At 48.7% G+C, this 20,684-nt stretch overlaps 1 protein-coding gene across 1 annotated transcript in view; it reads right to left on the bottom strand.

Moving 5' to 3' along the window:
- Positions 1-20,684, bottom strand: part of LOC144507780 (tetratricopeptide repeat protein 39A) — a 76,706-nt gene that overhangs the window by 43,829 nt on the left and 12,193 nt on the right. Inside the window, exons 2-4 of the mRNA XM_078235063.1 lie at positions 8,845-8,949; positions 7,164-7,295; positions 4,491-4,567 (exon numbers count right to left, since the gene is read on the bottom strand). Of these exons, the coding sequence (XP_078091189.1) occupies positions 4,491-4,567; positions 7,164-7,295; positions 8,845-8,949 (314 nt within the window). The remainder of the gene's footprint in view (positions 1-4,490; positions 4,568-7,163; positions 7,296-8,844; positions 8,950-20,684) is intronic.

Below are 20,684 nucleotides of genomic sequence, written 5' to 3'. Positions count from 1 at the left end.
ACCGATCAGGAATCCATCCATCCGCGCTTTAAACATATTCAGCGAGGTAGCCTCCACCACCTCAGTGGGCAGAGAATTCCAGAGATTCACCACCCTCTGGGAGAAGAAGTTCCTCCTCAACTCTGTCTTAAACCGACCCCCCTTTATTTTGAGGCTGTGTCCTCTAGTTTTAACTTCCTTACTAAGTGGAAAGAATCTCTCTGCCTCCACCCTATCCAGCCCCCGCATTATCTTATAAGTCTCCATAAGATCCCCCCTCATCCTTCTAAACTCCAACGAGTACAAACCCAATCTCCTCAGCCTCTCCTCATAATCCAAACCCCTCATCTCCGGTATCAACCTGGTGAACCTTCTCTGCACTCCCTCCAATGCCAATATATCCTTCCTCATATAAGGGGACCAATACTGCACACAGTATTCCAGCTGCGGCCTCACCAATGCCCTGTACAGGTGCGTCAAGACATCCCTGCTTTTATATTCTATCCCCTTCGCAATATAGGCCAACATCCCATTTGCCTTCTTGATCACCTGTTGTACCAGCAGACTGGGCTTTTGCGTCTCATGCACAAGGACCCCCAGGTCCCTTTGCACGGTAGCATGTTTTAATTTGTTTCCATTGAGATAGTAATCCCATTTGTTATTATTTCCTCCAAAGTGTATAACCTCGCATTTCTCAACGTTATACTCCATTTGCCATATCCTCGCCCACTCACTCAGCCTGTCCAAATCTCTCTGTAGATCTCCTCCGTCCTCCACACGATTCACTTTTCCACTTATCTTTGTGTCGTCTGCAAACTTCGTTACCCTACACTCCGTCCCCTCCTCCAGATCATCTATATAAATGGTAAATAGTTGCGGCCCGAGTATCGATCCCTGCGGCACGCCACTAGTTACCTTCCTCCAACCGGAAAAACACCCATTTATTCCGACTCTTTGCTTCCTGTCGGATAGCCAGTCCCCAATCCACTTTAACACACTACCCCCAACTCCGTGTGCCCTAATCTTCTTCAGTAGCCTTTTATGGGGCACCTTATCAAACGCCTTTTGGAAATAATATCGATCCAATCGTTTGCAGCAGATCCCAAAGACGGAGGTCTATCACCAACTTCTCAACTCAGTCGGGTCTGGGCATCAGATGGCAGCCTTGCCAGTGTAGCCTACAGCCCAAAGGGCAAATGAAACAATGACCTGGGCCCCTTTCCGCAGCCTTTGGTTCCAGGGCATGAACACAGAAATCCAGACACCTGAGTGCAGTACCGAGGGAGTGCCGCACTGCCAGAGGTGGATAAGGCATTGAACCAAGGACCTGTCTGTCTGCTTGGATTGATCCCAAAGGTGCTGTTTTATAGAAGGGTGGGGGGATCTCCCCGAGGCCCAGGCCTATCCGTCAGCACAAAGTAAAAGCAGATTCTCTGGTCTTAAGTTCATAAGATATAGGAACAGAATGAGGCCATGAGGCCCATCGAGTCTGCTCCACCATTCGATCATGGCTGATATGCTCCTCATCCCCATTTTCCTGCCTTCTCCCCATGACCCTTCAACCCATTACCAATTAAAAATCTGTCTCACTCCACCTTAAATTTACTCACTGTCCCAGCACCCACCGCACTTTGGGGCAGCGAATTCCACAGATTCACAACCCTTTGGGAGAAGCAGTTTCTCCTCAACTCTGTTTTAAATTTGCTGCCCCTTATCCTAAGACTATGACCTCTCGTCCTAGAATGCCCCACAAGAGGAAGCATCCGCTCCACGTCTACTTTATCCATACCTTTTATCCATCTTGTAAACCTCAATTTGATCTCCCCTCATTCTTCTAAATTCCAGAGAGTATAGGTCCTGATCACATTGCTGTTTCTGGGATCTTGCTGTGTTCAAATTAGCTGCTGTGTTTGCTACAGTGACAACGCTTTAAAAAGTATTTCACTGGCTGCACATTGCTTTGAGACATCCAGTGGTCATGGGAGGTGCTATATAAATGCAAATCCTCATTTTTCCCCCCCCCCTCTTCAAAAAATATAAAACCCCAGCAAGTTGATTGTCATTATTAAGGGGGAGGTGATGGCCTAGTGGTATTATTGCTAGACAATTAATCCAGAAACTCAGCTAATGTTCTGGGGGATCCGAGTTCGAATCTCACCATGGCAGATGGTTAACATAAGAACTAGGAGCAGGAGTAGGCCATCTGGTCCCTCGAGCCTGTTCCGCCATTCAATAAAATCATGGCTGATCTTTTCATGCCATGGGTTAAATTGCCCCTTAGTGTCAGGGGGAATGGTAGGGTAAATATGTGGGGTTACAGGGATAGGGCCTGGGTGTAGATTGTTGTTGGTGCAGGCTCGATGGGCCAAATGGCCACCTTCCACACTGTAGGGATTCTATGAATAGTTAACTGTTAGCAATCAAAAAAGGGTTTGCTGGTTAGGTGCATTGGCCGTGCTAAATTCTCCCTCAGTGTACCCGAACAGGCGCCGGAGTGTGGCGACTGGGGGATTTTTACAGTAACTTCATTGCAGTGTTAATGTAGGCCTACTTGTGACACTAATAAATCAACTTTAAAACTTTTACTGTCCCCCACCCGTCCCTCCGCCCACAACCTCCTATCCTCAACTTTCACCCCTCCAATCCCAGACCTTCACCTACGAGATATCTATTCTTGCTGGGAAGTTGGCTCCCGTCTCCCTCCAGTACATCACCCGAGTGGTCAGGTTAAGGCATGTTCAGCCAGGCTATGCGACTGCAGAGGGCATCATAGCCAACCTTAACCTCGTCTGGTCCTGCTCCACTGCCAACAGGGCGTTATTGGCGAGTGATCAGAGCAGGAAGCCTGACGGATGGTGACAAGGGTGAGGAGATAGGCTGATTAAATTGGTTCCACTGCTAGCCAAGCTGTGACGTGTTAATCTGAGACGGACATGAATTGAACCTTGCATTAACTGGACTGTGATTAAACCCAAATCAAACTTTAACCAAAGAAAAGCAAAGGCATCTTCGTTACAGAAAGTTGCTTTTGGCAGAGGTGCATTTGGGGTGGGCAAGGACAAACAAGAGAATTGTAGAATGCTACAACACTAAAGGAGACCATTCAGCCCATCTTAATTGCGACAGAAAGACTGCCTTTGTCACCTCCGACCCTGCCTCAACTCATTTTTTTTATTCATCATGGGACATGGGCATCGCTGGCTGGCCAGCATTTATTGCCCATCCCTATCATAGAATCCCTACAGTGCAGAAGGAGGCCATTCGACCCATCGAGTCTGCACCAACCACAATCCCACCTATCCCCGTAGCCCCACATATTTACCCTGCTAATCCCCCCGACACTAAGGGGCAATTTAGCACGGCCAATCAACCTAACCCGCACATCTTTGGACTGTGGGAGGAAACCGGAGCACCCGGAGGAAACCCACGCAGACATGGGGAGAATGTGCAAACTCCACACAGACAGTGACCCGAGGCCGGAATTGAACCCGGGTCCCTGGTGTTGTGAGGCTGCAGTGCTAACCACTGTGCTACCATGTTGCCCTTAGTTGCCCTTGAGCTGAGGGCAGTTGGGAGTCAACCTCATTGCTGTGGCTCTGGAGTCACATGTAGGCCAGACCGGGTAAGAACCAGGTAATGCCGAAAGGGCATTAGTGAACGAGATGGGTTTTTGTGACAATTGACAATGTTTCCATGGTCATCAGTAGATTCTTAATTCCAGATTTTTCGTTTATTGAATTCAAATTCCACCATCTGCCGCGGCGGGATTCGAACCCGGGTCCCCAGAACATTAGCTGAGTTTCTGGATGAACAGCCTCGCCATAATAGCACTAGGCCATCGCCTGTGAAACAGCTTTGGATCACAGAATTCCTAACAGTGCAGGAGGAAGCCATTGGGCCCATCGCATCTACACCCCGACCACAATCCCACCCAGGCCCTATTCCCATAACCCTGCTAATCCCTCGACAAAAGGGGCAATTTAGCATGGCCAATCCACCCAACCTGCACATCTTTGGACACTAAGGGGCAATTTAGCATGGCCAATCCACCCAACCTGCTCATCTTTGGACACTAAGGGGCAATTTAGCATGGCCAATCCACCCAACCTGCACATCTTTGGACACTAAGGGGCAATTTAGCATGGCCAATCCACCCAACCTGCACATCTTTGGACACTAAGGGGCAATTTAGCATGGCCAATCCACCCAACCTGCACATCTTTGGACACTAAGGGGCAATTTAGCATGGCCAATCCACCCAACCTGCACATCTTTGGACACTAAGGGGCAATTTAGCATGGCCAATCCACCCAACCTGCACATCTTTGGACACTAAGGGGCAATTTAGCATGGCCAATCCATCTAACCTGCACATCTTTTGATGTTTTAAGATGTTAAGGCTCCACAAATACAAGCTGTAATCTTTTGATTGGTGATAAGTTGGGAAATCGATGTAACGAAATGAAGTGGGGGATCATCTCGAAAGTTTCACTTTCTCAAAACACACAAACCTTCTGTGAAATGGTCACCAACTGGCTTGTTCACGAGACTGGAGAGTGAGCCAACAACGGTCGATTTCTTCCGAAACCTGCTGGCGACAAAGCAATTGGTTAGGACAAACTGTCCAATTGGGCACTCCTGAGAGCGTCAACAGGCAAACACACACACATCAGAGCATCAGGGGATAGGAGCAGGAGTAGGCCTTCACCCCACCACCCCAACTCTCAAGCCTGCTCCTCCATTCAATAAGATCATGGCTGACCTGCCTGTACCCTTAACTCCACTTTCCTACCTGCACACCCACACTCCCCCCAATCCTCCCCACACCCCACCTCCCCCCCACATGCCCCCCTACCCCCCCCCCAACCTGTCCATGCCACCCTTTTAAACCCCTAAGCTAGTCCCAATTGCCCACGTTTGGCCCATATTCCTCAATACCCAGCTTACCCATGTAACTGTCTAAATGCTTTTTAAAAGACAAAATTGTACCCGCCTCTGGGCACAACATTAATATTACCTCTGGCAGCTCGTTCCAGACCCTCACCACCCTCCGAAAAAAATTCCCCTCTAGACCCTTTTGTATCTCTCCCCTCTCACCTTAAACCTATGCCCTCTAATTATAGACTCCCCTACCTTTGGGAAAAGATGTTGACTATCTAGCTAATCTATGCCCCTCATTATTTTATAGACCTCTATAAGATCACCCCCTAAGCCTCCTACGCTCCAGAGAAAAAAGTCCCAGTCTATCCAGCCTCTCCTTATAACTCAATCCATCAAGTCCCGGTAGCATCCTAGTAAATCTTTTCTGCGCTTTTTCTAGTTTAATAATATCCTTTCTATAATAGGGTCGGTGCAGACTTGATGGGCTGAATGGCCTCCTTCAGCAATGTAGGGATTCTATGAGAGCTTGTAGCACTGTGGGTAGTGAACCGGGCCTCTGAGCCAGAAGGCCCGGGATCGAGTCCCGCCTCAGGACTTGATGGTCACACAATGGCCAAACTGAAAATCCTTCCAACACACACCTACGAGAGGTGGGAAGAGTGGGAGAGATTCCTGGTCAGCCACATATAGGGAAGGACCTCGGAGCCTCCGCCATCGCTATCTATACGCCCGGATTACAACATGCATGTAAGAGTGCACGTTGCCATGGTAACCCGTAACCCCAAATGAATTGCAAGACGCCCCCACAATAGTCATATTCTGTCAAAATGATTGTGTCCTGGGAATGAGTCTATTCTTATCAGTATGTAAATAACTGCAGGCAAATACAGGAGCTGGTGGCATTAATGAGATGCTTTTAACAACCTTAGTTTGAAATGGCAAGGAACATTCAAATTCGCAATGTTCAAATTGTCCAATTTAATTTTTCATTTGGAATTTCCCGTAAATTCCTCAGAGATGGTTGTCTGTCCATCTCACCCATTGGTGGAGCAAGCTGTGGAGGCCACCAAACGAGAGAGCTTAGTTCCTCCGTGCCAGCGTCATTGCCCCCCCCTCACCACCCATGACCCTCTGCCCACCAGCACCCTGTCTGCCAACATTCCACATCCTCAACACTGCCAACTTCCAGGCCCCTCTTGGTTCTCACTGTGATCCTAAACCAGTCTCAAACATGACGTATCATGCACAGTTTTGGTCCCTGTATTTGAGGAAAGATGCAGTGGGATTGGAGGCAGTTCAGAGGAGGTTCACTAGATTGATTCCAGAGATGAGGGGTTTGTCGTATGAAGAGAGATTGAACAGTTTAGGCCGATACTCTCTGGAATTTAGAAGAATGAGGGGAGATCAAATTGAGGTATACAAGATGATAAAAGGTTATGGATAAAGTAGGCGTGGAGTGGATGCTTCCTCTTGTGGGACATTCTAGGACGAGAGGTCACAGTCTTAGGATAAGGGGCAGCAAATTTAAAACAGAGTTGAGGAGAAACTACTTCTCCCAAAGGGTTGTAAATCTGTGGAATTCGCTGCCCCAAAGTGCGGTGGATGCTGGGACAGTGAGTAAATTTAAGGAGGAGTTAGACAGATTTTGAATTGGTAATGGGTTGAAGGGTTATGGGGAGAAGGCAGGAAAATGGGAATGAGGAGCATATCAGCCATGATCGAATGGCTGCTTAGCCCTGGTTGCTTCAGTCAGTAAGAAGTCTCACAATACCAGGTTAAAGTCCAACAGGTTTATTTGGTAGCAAAAACCACGAGCTTTCGGAGCGCTGCTCCTTCCTCAGGTGAGTGGGAGTTGTGTTCACAAACAGGGCATATAAAAGACACAAACTCAATTTACAAAATAATGGTTGGAATGCGAGTCTTTACAGGTAATCAAGTCTTAAAGGTACAGACAATGTGAGTGGAGAGAGGGTTAAGCACAGGTTAAAGAGATGTGCATTGTCTCCAGCCAGGACAGTTAGTGAGATTTTGCAAGCCCAGGCAAGTCGTGGGGGTGGCAGATAGTGTGACATGAACTCAAGATCCCGGTTGAGGCCGTCCTCATGTGTGCGGAACTTGGCTATCAGTCTCTGCTCAGCGACTCTGCGTTGTCGTGTGTCGTGAAGGCCAACACACGATCGTGAAGAGTCGCTGAGAAGAGACTGATAGCCAAGTTCCGCACACATGAGGACGGAACTTGGCCTCCAGCACCCCCGCCGACACCCCCCCCCCCTTCCCCGCAACCCCCCCAACCAGAGGTGCACCTTTGACAAATCTCCTGGGCTTCTTTCATCGTGTGGCCAGCGCTGATGATGTCATCGTGTTCAAAGGTCATCATGGCCTGCATTTCCAAAATGGTGGCATATATCAGAGCGTGGTACATGCTGTCCTTCACCCTGTCAAACAGATGAGAGACAAGTTACTGAACCCCAGAGTCCGAGTGGCACATTTGGGCGGCACGGTGGCACAGCGGTTCGCACTGCTGTCCCACAGCGCCAGTGACCTGGGTTCAATTCCGGCCTCGGGTCACTGTCTGTGTGGAGTTTGCACGTTCTCCCCGTGTCTGCGTGGGTTTCCTCCGGGTGCTCCGGTTTCCTCCCACAAAGATGTGCAGGTTAGGTGGATTGGCCATGCTAAATTGCCCGCGTGCGTGCGGGCACACACACTCATGTGCGCACACATGTTCGTACACACACGCTCATACATGTGTTCACACACAATGTTAAGCAGGAACTATAGCTTTCTTCTCTGGTGTGTAGATATTAAAACTATTTGCTGTTCAGATTCTAATTCCTGGAAGCTTCAAGTTGTTGTTCCTGATGGTAAAATCAGTAAATTGCTTTAAAAATCTACATCGTCGATCTTCTAACATAAGGAGTAAGAAGGGACAAAAAAATTCATATTTAACTTAAGAAAACAGATGCTTAGTGTTTAACAACAATTTAAATTGATATAGCACCTTAAGCATGATAAACTCTACCAAGGAACTTTGTAGGAATATTATAAAACAAAGTATGACACCGAGGCCTCGGGAGATATTAGGACAACTGGTCAAAAGCTTTGTCAAAAGGTTAGATGCTGAAGAGTTTGAAGTTTATTTTAAAGTTATTTATTAATGTCACAAGTAGGCTTACATTAACACTGCAATGAAGTTACTGTGAAAATCCCCTAGTCACCACACTCCGGAGCCTGTTCGGGTACACTGAGGGAGAATTTAGCACGGCCAATGCACCCTAACCAGCACGTCTTTCAGACTGTGGGAGGAAACCCACGCAGACATGGGGAGAACGTGCAGACTGTGCACAGAGAGTGACCCAAGGCAGGGAGTCGAATAAGGCTGTGAGGCAGCAGTGCTAACCACTGTGACACCATTCCACTCATAGGCCACCATGGTGCAGAATGTAGTGTTACGTTCATAGCCAGGGTGTAGAGAAAGTAGGCTTACATTAACACTGCAATGAAGTTACTGTGAAAATCTCCCAGTCGCCACAGTCCAGCACCAGTTTGAGAATTTAGCATAGCCAATGCACCTAACCAGCACGTCTTTCGGACTGTGGGAGGAAACCAGAGGAAACCCACTCAGACACAGGGAGAACGTGCAAACACTTCACAGACAGTGACCCAAGATAGGGAATTGAACCCGGGGGTCCCTGATGCTATGAGGAAGCAGTGCTAACCACTGTGCCGCCCATCTTAATGGACATTGAGGTGGAGAGGTGTAGGGAGGGAGTTCCAGAGATTATGGTCTAGGCAGCTTAAGGCACATTTGTCCTTTCAACAGAACTATGTGGGTCCTTAACAACTACCAGACCAACCCAAAGAGACAGATAAGACTCAAGGGCAGTGCCTCTGACAGTGCAGCACTCCTCCAGTACAGCCCAGATTTGGAGGTTAAGTCGGGGATAATGGGCACTGCTGCAAAGGTTACTCAGTTGGAAAGTTTACCTCGGTTTCAGCATCTCCAGGCTCTCACTGAATTGGTTGTTAAGGAACATGTCCATAGCTGACATACACTCATCCAGAGATGTCTTCAGGTCTACACCTGGGGAGCTGCAAAAAAATAAATTGGGGGGGGGGGGAAAACAATCAGAACAAATTTCATCGTTATTCTCCCCGACCCCCTTCTCCCCCAACCCCTCACTGGATCCTCAAGTTAATATCAGCGCCAGTAATTTTTCAGGACAAACTCTTGGGGGCAATGAGTAAAGAAAAAGAAGCAAACCATGGAGGTACAACTATCCCAGAATTCATAGCAGTAGCGAAAGTCCCCTATTAAAACTATCAGAAGCAGAGAAATATAGGAAACAGGAGCAGGAGGAGACCATTCGGCCCTTCAAGCCTGCTCTGCCAATTGGATTTGATTTATTATTGTCACATGTATTGGGATACAGTGAAAAGTATGGTTTCTTGTGCGCTATACAGACAACGCATACTGTTCATCGAGTACGTAGGGGAGAAGGAAAGGAGAGGGTGCAGAATGTAGTGTTACAGTCACAGCTAGGGTGTAGAGAAAGATCAGCTCAATGCGAGGTAGGTCCATTCAAAAGTCTGATGGCAGCAGGGAAGAAGCTGTTCTTGAGTCGGTTGGTACGTGACCTCAGACTTTTGTATCTTTTTCCCGACGGAAGAAGGTGGAAGAGAGAATGTCCGGGGTGCGTGGGGTCCTTAATTATGCCGGCTGCTTTCCCGAGGAAGTGTTGACTGAGTCAATGGATGGGAGGCTGGTTTGCGTGATGGATTGGGATTCATTCACAACCCTTTGCGGCCTTGGGCAGAGCAGGAGCCATTCATTATGATGATGGCTGATTATCCAACTCAATAGCCTGATCCCACCTTCCCCCCCACTTATCCTCTGATTCCCTTTGCCCCAAGAGCCATATCTAACTACTTCTTGAAAACATTCAATGTTTTTGTCTCAATTGCTTTCTTCATTGCGAGAGGATTCCAGTACAGGAACAGGGATGCCTTGATGCAACTATACAGGGCCTTGGTGAGGCCACACCTGGAGTATTGTGTGCAGTTTTGGTGTCCTTATCTGAGGAAGGATGTTCTTGCTCTCGAGGGAGTGCAGCAAAGGCTTACCAGGCTGATTCCTGAGATGGCAAGACTGGCTTATGAGGAGAGATCGAGTCGGTTAGGATTGTTTTCGCTGAAGTTCAGAAGAATGAGGGGGGATCTCATAGAAACCTATAAAATTCTAACAGGACTAGACAGGGTAGATGCAGGAAGGATGTTCCCGATGGTGGGGGAGTCCAGAACCAGGGGTCACAGTCTGAGGATTCAGGGTAGACCGTTTAGGACAGAGATGAGGAGACATTTCTTCACCCAGAGAGCGGTGAGCCTGTGGAATTCACTACCACAGGAAGTAGTCGAGGGCAAAACATTGAATGTTTACAAGAGGCGGCTGGATATAGCACTTGGGGAGAAAGGGATCAAAGGATATGGGGGGGTGGGGGGAAGGTGGGATTAGGCTATTGAGTCCAAAGATGTACGGGTTAGGTGGATGGGCCATGCTAAATTGACCCGAGTGTCAGGGGGATTACAAAGAACAAAGAAAGTTACAGCACAGGAACAGGCCCTTCGGCCCTCCAAGCCTGCACCAACCATGCTGCCCGACTTAACTAAAACCCCCTACCCTTCCGGGGACCATATCCCTCTATTCCCATCCTATTCATGTATTTGTCAAGATGCCCCTTAAAAGCCACTACCGTATCCGCTTCCACTACCTCCCCCGGCAACGAGTTCCAGGCACCCACCACCCTCTGTGTAAAAAATCTGCCTCGTACATCTCCTTTAAACCTCGCCCCTCAAACCTGCACAGAGTAAATATATAGGGGTGATGGGAAGAGGGCTTGGGTGGGATTGTGGTCGGTGTAGACTCGATGGGCCGAATGGCCTCCTTCTGCACTGAAGGGATTCGATGATTTGGATGATCAGCCATGATCACAATGAATGGCGGAGCAGGCTCGAAGGGCTGAATGGCCTCCTCCTGCTTTCTATGTGTTTACTGTTTAAACCCCGCTGGCATATTCTTCTATTCCTGTCTCCCTTGTGAATTTATCTTTAAGGACACCATTGCTAGTCGCCTCAGCCTGTCCGTTGCAGTGCCTTGTTGCACATAATAACCCTTCCCAGATCCCACATATCTCCAATGGCTGGGCTCCAACCCGCTATCCTCACGATTGCATTAATTCCATGAGTTTTCAACACCTGCGTTTGGTGTGACCTAGTTACTATCTTGTTTGCTCTCCTATTCAAAATGTAAGCTCTTACTTTTCGCCTGGATACCTTTATTTTTTAAAAACTACACAGTGTGAACTCCACCCAGTTTTAATTGGTTCAGTGGCTGCCACGGAGTTGAAGGTCAAAGTTTACAAGTCCCAGGCCAGAGACTTAAGTTTTAAAAAAGTCAAGGCTGTCAGAAGCAGTGCAGCACTGAGGGAGTCGGACGTCAGAGGTGCTATCTTCTGATCAGATATTTGATCCAAATTGTAGCTGTGAATTTTTTTAAATTATTTATTCGTAGGACATGGGTGTCGCTGGCTGGGCCACATTTATTGCCCATCCCTAGTTGCCCGAGGGCAGTTGAGAGTCAACCAGATTGCTGTGAGTCACATGTAGGACAGACCGGGTAAGGATGGCAGATTTCCTTCCCTAAAGGACATTAGTGAACCAGATGGGTTTTTCTGACAATCGACAATGATTTCATGGTCATCAGTAGATTCTTAATTCCAGATTTGTTTTTATTGAATTCAAATTCCACCATCCGCCGTGTCGGGATTCGAACCCGGATCCCCAGACCTTAGCTGAGTTTCCGGATTAATGGTCTAGTGATAATGCCACTGTTTGTGGGAGCTTGCTGTGCGCAAACTGGTCTCCACATTTCCACAGTGACTGCACCTAATGTGGTAAACCACTGTTAGCTTATTACCTGTATATGTGACATGCCTGGACACATCCCTGCCGGCCCTACCCGAGACTCCTCCCCACCCCTGGTCCAGGTATAAAGGCGACTGCTCCCCCCCCCCCCGCCCCCTGCCTCAGTCTGGACCAGTTCATCGGCATGGGTGTGCTCCAAGTCTTTTGCTAATAAAGTCTTTGCTTGATTGATGGTACATCACTGGTCATAAAACGCCTTGGGCATCCCTGAGAGAGAGAGAGAAAGAGAGAGAGCACACATTCACACACATGAAACGCACACACACAAAGCACATGGGCACACAAAGTATGCACACATACATACAACAAGACAAGGCCATTCACGTGAACCAAACAGAACATGGACTATTTGTCTTGTTACTAAATCGCCCTGGAGCCGATTGAAATTGCTTAACTGCTGACAACAGAAATCTGCATACAATTTGCCTTGTGGTTTGCCTGTTTGCAATGTTGCCAAACTCCACGCCACATCCCCGACTGCCTCACCTATAGTACGTGGCTAAAAAGGACCAAACAATGCTGCAGGAATTCCTCCAAGGTCCTAACGCCCTCCAGCAGGGAGCACAGCCATTGCGGGAGGATGCACACGATTAGTTACATTCCCTGTTTCAGTTTATCTGAAGTCAGGACTTTGCGAGTAGGAGTGGTCTAATTCCCCCTATTGTTTTGTAAATTTTGAGCTCTTCAAGGCAAGGACCATTGGTGCAAGTTTATACGGTAAGAAGTCTCACAACACCAGGTTAAAGTCCAACAGGTTTATTTGGTAGCAAATTTGCTACCAAATAAACCTGTTGGACTTTAACCTGGTGTTGTGAGACTCCTTACCGTGTTCACCCCAGTCCAACGCCGGCATCTCCACAGCAAGTTTATACGGCAGTTTTCTTAAAGTTGGTTAAAAAAATAAATAAACATTGCTTTTCTGGGGGAGCTTTGACACCAAACTGGAGAGGTGACTGATATATAGTCAAAAATACATTGAGGAGGTGTCTGAAGAAAAAGCTAACTAATGGTGAGGAAGGGTGTAGATTATTATAAACAATAATGAAGAACAAAGCTCACTTTATTCTGCCCCATAGCAACGTAGGAATGAGAAGCAGGAGAAGGCAACTCAGTCATAGAAACCCTACAGTGCAGAAGGAGGCCATTCGGCCCATCGAGTCTGCACCGACCACAATCCCACCCAGGCCCTATCCCCATAACATTACCCAAGATAGTCCCCCGACACTAAGGAGCATTTTCACCTGGCCAATCCCACCCTAAGCTGCACATCTTTGGACTGTGGGAGGAAACCGGAGCACCCGGAGGAAACCCACGCAGACACGGGGAGAATGTGCAGACTCCACACAGACAGTGACGCAAGCCTGGAATTGAACCCGGGTCCCTGGAGCTGTGAGGCAGCACTGCTAACCGCTGTGCTACCCTTTCGAGCCCACTCCACCATTTAACATCCTCACAGCTGATCTTATCCCGGTCTCAACTCCACTTTCCTGGCTGCTCCCCATAGCCCTTCATCCCACTTTTCAGAAAGATATCTATCTCTTTCTCGATGAAGGAGCAGCGCTCCAAAAGCTCGTGATTCCAAATAAACCTGTTGGACTTTAACCTGGTGATGTGAGACTTCTTACTGTGCCCACCCCAGTCCAACGCCAGCATCTCCACATCATATCACTTTCTTGAATCTGTTGATTCTGCCTGCACTGCCCCCAGTAAAGCACGGTGGCACAGCGGTTAGCACTGCTGCCTAACAGCGCCAGGGACCCGGGTTCGATTCCCGGCTTGGGTCACTGTCTGTGTGGAGTCTGCACCTTCTCCCCATGTCTGTATGGGTTTCTTCCAGGTGCTCCGGTTTCCTCCCACAGTCCAAAAGACGTGCTGGTTAGGGTGCATTGGCCATGCTGAATTCTCCCTCAGTGTAGCCGAACAGACACCGGAGTGTGGCCACCAGGGGATTTTCACAGCAACTTCATTGCAATGTTAATGTAAGCCTACGTGTGAACTGATTTTTTTGAATGGACCTTCCTCGCATTAAGTTGATCTTTCTCTACACCCTACATTCTGCACTCTCTCCTTTCCTTCTCTATGAACGGTATGTCTTGTCTGTATAGCGCACAAGAAACAATACTTTTCACTGTATCCCAATACATGTGGCAATAATAAATCAAATACTAATAAATAAACTTAGCTACAAACTCAATGGAGCTCCAACACAAGCAGAGAATGCCCACGAGGGTTATAATTCTTCTCATACAAAGTCAGAGTACTCTCCACTTGCCTGGATGGGTGCAGTTCCAACAACACAAGAAGCTCAGCACCGTCCAGGATTTGGCACTCCATCCACAAACATTCACTCCCTCCATCAAAGACAGACAGAGTCAGCAGTGTGTACCATCTACAATGCGCATTGCGACATTTTGCTTTAGACAGCACCCTCCAAACCTCTGCCAGCTGGAAGGACAAGGGCAGCACACACATGGGAACACCACCTGCATGTTGCCCTCCGAGCCACTCACCATCCTGACTTGGAAATATATCACCATTCCTCCATTGTCGTTGGATCAAAATCCTGTAACTCCCTCCCTAACGGCATTGCGGGTGTACCTACACCTCAGGGGCTGCTACGGTTCAAGAAGGCAGCTCACCACCACCTTCTCAAGGGGCAACTAGGGATGGGCAATAAATGCTGACATTACCAGCAATATCCACACCCCAGAAATCCGCAAATAAGATTGGAAATTTAGTGCTGAGTTAGATTACTTTCATCGAAAAATCATAGAATCCCGACAGTGCAGAAGAGGCCATTCAGCCCATCAAGTTTGTATTGACCCTCTGAAGGAGCACCCAACCTAGACCCAATCCCCCGCCCTAACCCCATAACCCCCACTGCATTGAGCATGGCCAATCCACCTAACCTGCAGATCTTTGGACACTAAGGGAGAACTTAGCATGGCCAATCCACTTAGTCTACACATTTTTGGACTGTGGAAAGAAACCGGAACACCTGGAGGAAACCCACGCAGACACGGAGAGAACGTGCAGACTCCACGGGTTCGATTCCCGGCTCGGGTCACTGACTGTGCGGAGTCTGCACATTCTCCCAGTGTCTGCGTGGGTGTCCTCTGGGTGCCCCGGTTTCCTCCCACAGTCCAGAGATGTGCGGGTTAGGTGGATTGGCCATGCTAAATTGCGCCTTGGTGTCAGGGGAATTAGCAGGGTAAATATGTGGGATTACGGGGATGGGGCCTGGGTGGGATTGTTGTCGGTGCAGACTCGATGGGCCGAATGGCCTCCTCCTGCACTGTAGGGATTCTGTGATGCCCCAGTGCAACTCTAAATAAAGACGAGAGCTGTTATCTTTCAATTATATGTTAAATGCTATCTATTTGTTCAACTCATAGAATCTACAGTGCAGGATGAGGCTATTCAGCCCATCGAGCCTGCACCAACAACAATCCCACCCAGGCTCCTATCCCCGTAGCCCCATGTATTTACCCTCCTAATCCCCTCACACTAAGTGTCAATTTAGCATGACCAATCCACCTAACCCGCACACCTTTGGAGTTTGGGAGGAAACCGGAGCACCCGGAGGAAACCCACGCAGACACGGGGAGAAGGTGCAAACTCCACACAGGCAGACAGTCACCCAAGCCGGGAATCGAACCCGGGTCCCTGGCACTGTGAGGCAGCAGTGCTAACCACTGTGCCACATTTCCTGAACTAGCCCCATTTGCCTGCGTTTGGCCCGTATCCCTCTAAACCTCTCCCATCCATGTACCTGTCCAAGTGTTTTTTTTAAACGTTGTAATTGTACCCGCCTCTACCGCCTCCTCTGGCAGCTCATTCCATACACGCACCACCCTCTGTGTGGAAAAGTTGCCCCTCGGGTCCCTGTTAAATCTTTCCCCTCTCACCTTTAACCTATGCCCTCTAGTTTTGGACTCCCCTACCCTGGGGAAAAGACCTTGGCTATTCACCTTATCAATGCCCCTCATGATTTTATAAACCTCTATAAGGCCTCCCCTCATCCTCCTACACTCCAGGGAGAAACATTCCCAGCCTATCCAGCCTCTCCTTATAATTCAAACCTTCCAGTTCCGGTAACATCCTTGTAAATCTTTTTTGCCCCCTTTCCAATTTAATAACATCCTTTCTATAGCAGGGTGACCAGTATTGTACGCAGTGCTCCAAATGTGGCCTTCCCAATGTCTTGTACAGTTGTAACAAAACGTCCCAACTCCTGTATTCAATGCTCTGACCGATGAAGACAAGTGTGTCAAACGCCTTCTTCACCACCCTATCTGTGACGCCACTTTCAAGGAACTATGTCCCTGCACCCCTAGGTCGCTCAGTTCAACAACACCCCCCAGTGCCCTACCATTAACTGTTATTGGCTTTTATGACAATCCAATAGTAACATGGTCACCATTACTGAAACTAACTTTTAAAAAGTTTTTAAAGTTTAAAGTTTATTTATTAGTATCACAAGTATTGGCTTACATTAACACTGCAATGAAGTTGCTGTGAAAATCTCCCAGTCGTCACACTCCAGCGCCTGTTCGGGTACACTGAGGGAGAATTCAGCATGGCCAACGCACCCTAACCAGCACGTCTTTCGGACTGTGGGAGGAAACCGGAGGAAACCCACGCAGACACGGGGAGAAGGTGCAAACTTCGCACAGACAGTGACCCAAGCCGGGAATCGAACCCGGGTCCCTGGCGCTGTGAGGCAACAGTGCTAACCACTGTGCCATCTTTGATGGGATGTGAGTGTCCTTGGCTAGGCCAGCACTGGGTTACCCTTCAGAAGCTGGTGCCTTCTTGAATCCATGTGGTGTAAGCACACTCACAGTGCTGTTAGGGAGGGAATTTCAAGATTTTGGCCCAGCGACTGTGAAGGAACGGCTGATATATTCCCAAATCCGAGTGACATGGAGCGTAACCTGTAGATGATGTCCCCCATGCTGCCCTTGCCCTAGGGTGACACAAGTTTTGGTTTGGAAGGTGCTGTTTTGAAGGAGCCTCGACAGGTTTTGGCAGGACATCTGGTACACATTGCCAGTGTGCGCCCGTGGTGGAAGGAAGTGAATGTTTAAGTTGGTAGACGGGGTGCCAATCATGCGAGCTGCTTTGTCTGGGAATGGTGTTGAGTGCTCTTTGGGCTGCTCTCACCCAGTGGAGTGTATCAGACTCCAGAAATGTGCCTTCACAGTATCACTACAGTGCCAACACTGCCAACAATCCCACCCAAGCTCTATCCCCATAACCCACATATTTACCCTGCTAGTCCCCCTGACACTAAGGAGCAATTCAGCATGGCCAATCAACCTAACCCGCACATTTACGGACTGTGGGAGGAAACCCACGCAGACACAGGGAGAACGTGCAGACTCCGCGCAGACAGCCACCCAAGCCGGGAATCGAACCCGGGTCCCTGGCGCTGTGAGGCAGCAGTGCCGACCACTGCGCCACCGTGGCGCCCTTTGTGGACAGTCGGCGAACAGGTTGGTCGGAGAGCGAGGAGGCAAGTTACCCGAGGCTGGAGTCCCAGCCTCTAACCTACTCTGCCAACCACTTTACGGGTGGGATTTTCCAGCTCTTCTCGCCTACAGGAACTACCAGTCCCGCCAAAGGCGACCTCCTCCAATAATATGCCCCTCACCCCATCGCTGCAGTGGGAACCCCTAGTGGTGGGATGGGGGGGGGGGTGAGACACGCAAAGTGCTGAAGATACCAGCAAAATTCCCGCAGAGAAGCCACCTCGGCAAAGCATGAACAAGATGGGCCAAACGGCCTCCTTGTGTGCTGTGACTTTTCTGTGTTACCGTGGAAAAGAGAAACAATGGGGATAGGATGGGATTGTGGTCATAGCGGACTCGATGGGCTGAATGGCCTCCTTCTGCACTGTAGGGATTCGTTGACTCTACGAAAAGAACTAGCGGTCCGGGAGGTGAGGTGAAGCCAAGCATGGTCGTTTTGGGGTGTGAGGGATCCGAGTAGTCCCGTTAGAGTATTTAGCCCAAAAGGGCATTCAGGAGAGGACCGTGGGAAAAACAAGCACTCTCCCCAATCCTCCCCCCAACTTAGGATGCATCTCATAAATGTTATCGTGACTTCTAAAGAGCAAATATTGCACAACTTCTTACAGAATAATGGGGCACTCCACCCACGTGTAAATAGTGCTAACTGTTCAGTTTGTGTGGGACACACACTGTTCAAAGCGGCACAGAATAAATAACGTTTCACTTTTATTGCTGTAGGTTCCGGGAACGGAAGCAAAGGTTTGGGATGTCCAACTCCGGGATTCCACCCATCACCCCTCCCCAGAAAGAAACGCAATTCACAAACTGTTCGTCCGGATCAGAAACGGCAGGTTGGACACCTCCTCCATTGGCATTCAGCTCACCGCATAGTCCTCCCAGTGGCACATTTAGCAAGGGTGGCACAGTGGTTAGCATTGCTGCCTCACAGCGCCAGGGACCCGGGTCCGATTCCCGGCTCAGGTCACTGTCTGTGCGGAGTCTGCACATTCTCCCCGTGTCTGCGTGGGTTTCCTCCGGGTGCTCCGGTTTCCTCCCACACTCCAAAGAATATGTGGGTTAGGTGGATTGGCCGTGCTAAATTGCCTCTTAGTGTCAGGGGGATTAGCAGGGTTACGGGAATAGGGCTTGGGTGGGATTGTTGTCGGTGCAGACTCGATGGGCCGAATGGCCTCTTTCTGCGCTGTAGGGATTCTACGAACTGTCAGGCTGGGTCAAATGGACCAGATACTACCCAGGTTTCATCCTCAGTCTGTGGTGAGTTAATCATACCTCAACCAGCTTCGCCGAAGGGGGCGGCACGGTGGTTAGCACTGCTGCCTCACAGCGCCAGGGACCCGGGTTCGATTCCCGGCTTGGGTCACTGTCTGTGCGGAGTCTGCACGTTCTCCCCGTGTTTCTTCCGGGTGCTCCGGTTTCCTCCCACACTCCAAAGAAGCGCGGGTTAGGTGTTAGCCTAACTCATGCTAAATTGCCTCTTAGTATCAGGGGGATTACCCTGAATGCAGAGTAAAAACATGGGGTTACGGGGATAGCGTCCAGACAGGACTGTTGTCGATGGGCCAAATGGCCTCATACTGCACTGTAGGGATTCTATGAAGTCTCACAACACCAGGTTAAAGTCCAACAGGTTTATTTGGTAGCAAATACGGTATTTGCTATCAAATAAACCTGTTGGACTTTAACCTGGTGTTGTGAGACTTCTTACTGTGTTCACCCCAGTCCAACACCGGCATCTCCACATTGGGATTCTATGATACATAGAAAACTTAAATCATTGATTATCAGTGATAATCCTCAACTTCACTTTCCTGCCTTGTCCCCATAACCTTCGATTCCTTTACTGATTAAAACTCTGTCTGTCTCAGCCTTGAACATACTTAACGGCCCAGCCCCTACAGCTCTCTGCGGTAAAGAAATCCACAGATTCACTATTTTTTATTATTCATTCATGGGACATGGGCGTCGCTGGCTGGGCCAGCATTTATTGCCCATCCCTAGTTGCCTGAGGGCAGTTGAGAGTCAACCACATTGCCGTGGCTCTGGAGTCACATGTAGGCCAGACCAGGTAAGGATGGCAGATTTCCTTCCCTAAAGGGACATTAGTGAACCAGATGGGTTTTTCCGACAATGGTTTCATGGTCATCAATAGATTCTTAATTCCAGATTTTTTTTAAAACTGATTTCAAATTCCACCATCTGCCGTGGCGGGATTCGAACCCAAGTTCCCCAGAACATTAGCTAAGCTGCAGGACTAATAGTCTAGTGACAATACCACTAGCCATCACTTCCCCATTCCCTCTGAGGTTCCTTGCATGTTGAGAATTCAGGATAATTACTCTTTTCATCTCTGCCCTCGATTCTTGTTAGAAAGAAAAGACCACTTTTCACAGCCAACGGGCACCTCCAAGTGCTGCACAGCCAATGAAGTACTTTTGAAGTGCAGTCATTGCTGTAACCTAGGCAACGTGGCAGTCAATTGGCACTCGGCAAGCTCCCGCAAGCAACAATGTGATAATGACCAGATATGTGACGTTGATTGGGGGAAACTTTGGCGACCTCCACCTTTTTTTAAAAAAAAGATTCAGCTTATTGTGCCAAACCTTATCTTTCCAAAATTTGCTTATCAGCCCCTTGAGTGAGAAAGCAATGCAAATATGCCCCTCCCCCCGTCCCACCCAAGCAACAAGGCTGATCTACAAGATGCACTGCAGGAACTCACTGAGACAGCACCTTCCAAAGCCACATCTAGAAGGACAAGGGCAGCAGATACCCGGGAACACCACCACTTGGAAGCTCCCCTCCAAGCCACTCACCATCCCTACATGGAAATATCTCTCCATTCCTTTACCATCACTGGGTCAAAATCCTGGAACTCCCTTCCCAACAGCACTGTGGGTGTATCTACACCACATGGGACATAGAAGCATCGAAAATAGGAGTAGGCCATTCGAGTCTCCTCCATCATTCATTTTGATCATCGAATTCAATATCCTGATCCCCGCCATATCCCTTTAGCCCCAAGAGCTATATCTATTTCTTCTTGAAATCACACAACGTTTTGGCCTCAACTACTTTCTGTGGTAGTGAATTCCACACATTCACCACCCTCTGGGTGAAGACATTTCTCCTCACCTCAGTCCTAAAAGGTTTACCCCTTATCCTCAAACTATGACCCCTAGTTCTGGACTCCCCCCACCATCGGGAACATTCTTTCTGAATCTACCCTGTCTAACCCTGTTAGAATTTTATAAGTTTCTATGAGATTCCCCTCTCACTCTTCTAAACTCCAGTGGATATAATCCTAACCGA

This window comes from Mustelus asterias, chromosome 19 (genome assembly GCF_964213995.1).
Source record: "Mustelus asterias chromosome 19, sMusAst1.hap1.1, whole genome shotgun sequence".
Taxonomy (NCBI): domain Eukaryota; kingdom Metazoa; phylum Chordata; class Chondrichthyes; order Carcharhiniformes; family Triakidae; genus Mustelus; species Mustelus asterias.
The sequence above is the reverse complement of the archived record's forward strand: the minus strand, read 5'-3'. Positions and strand labels throughout refer to the sequence as shown.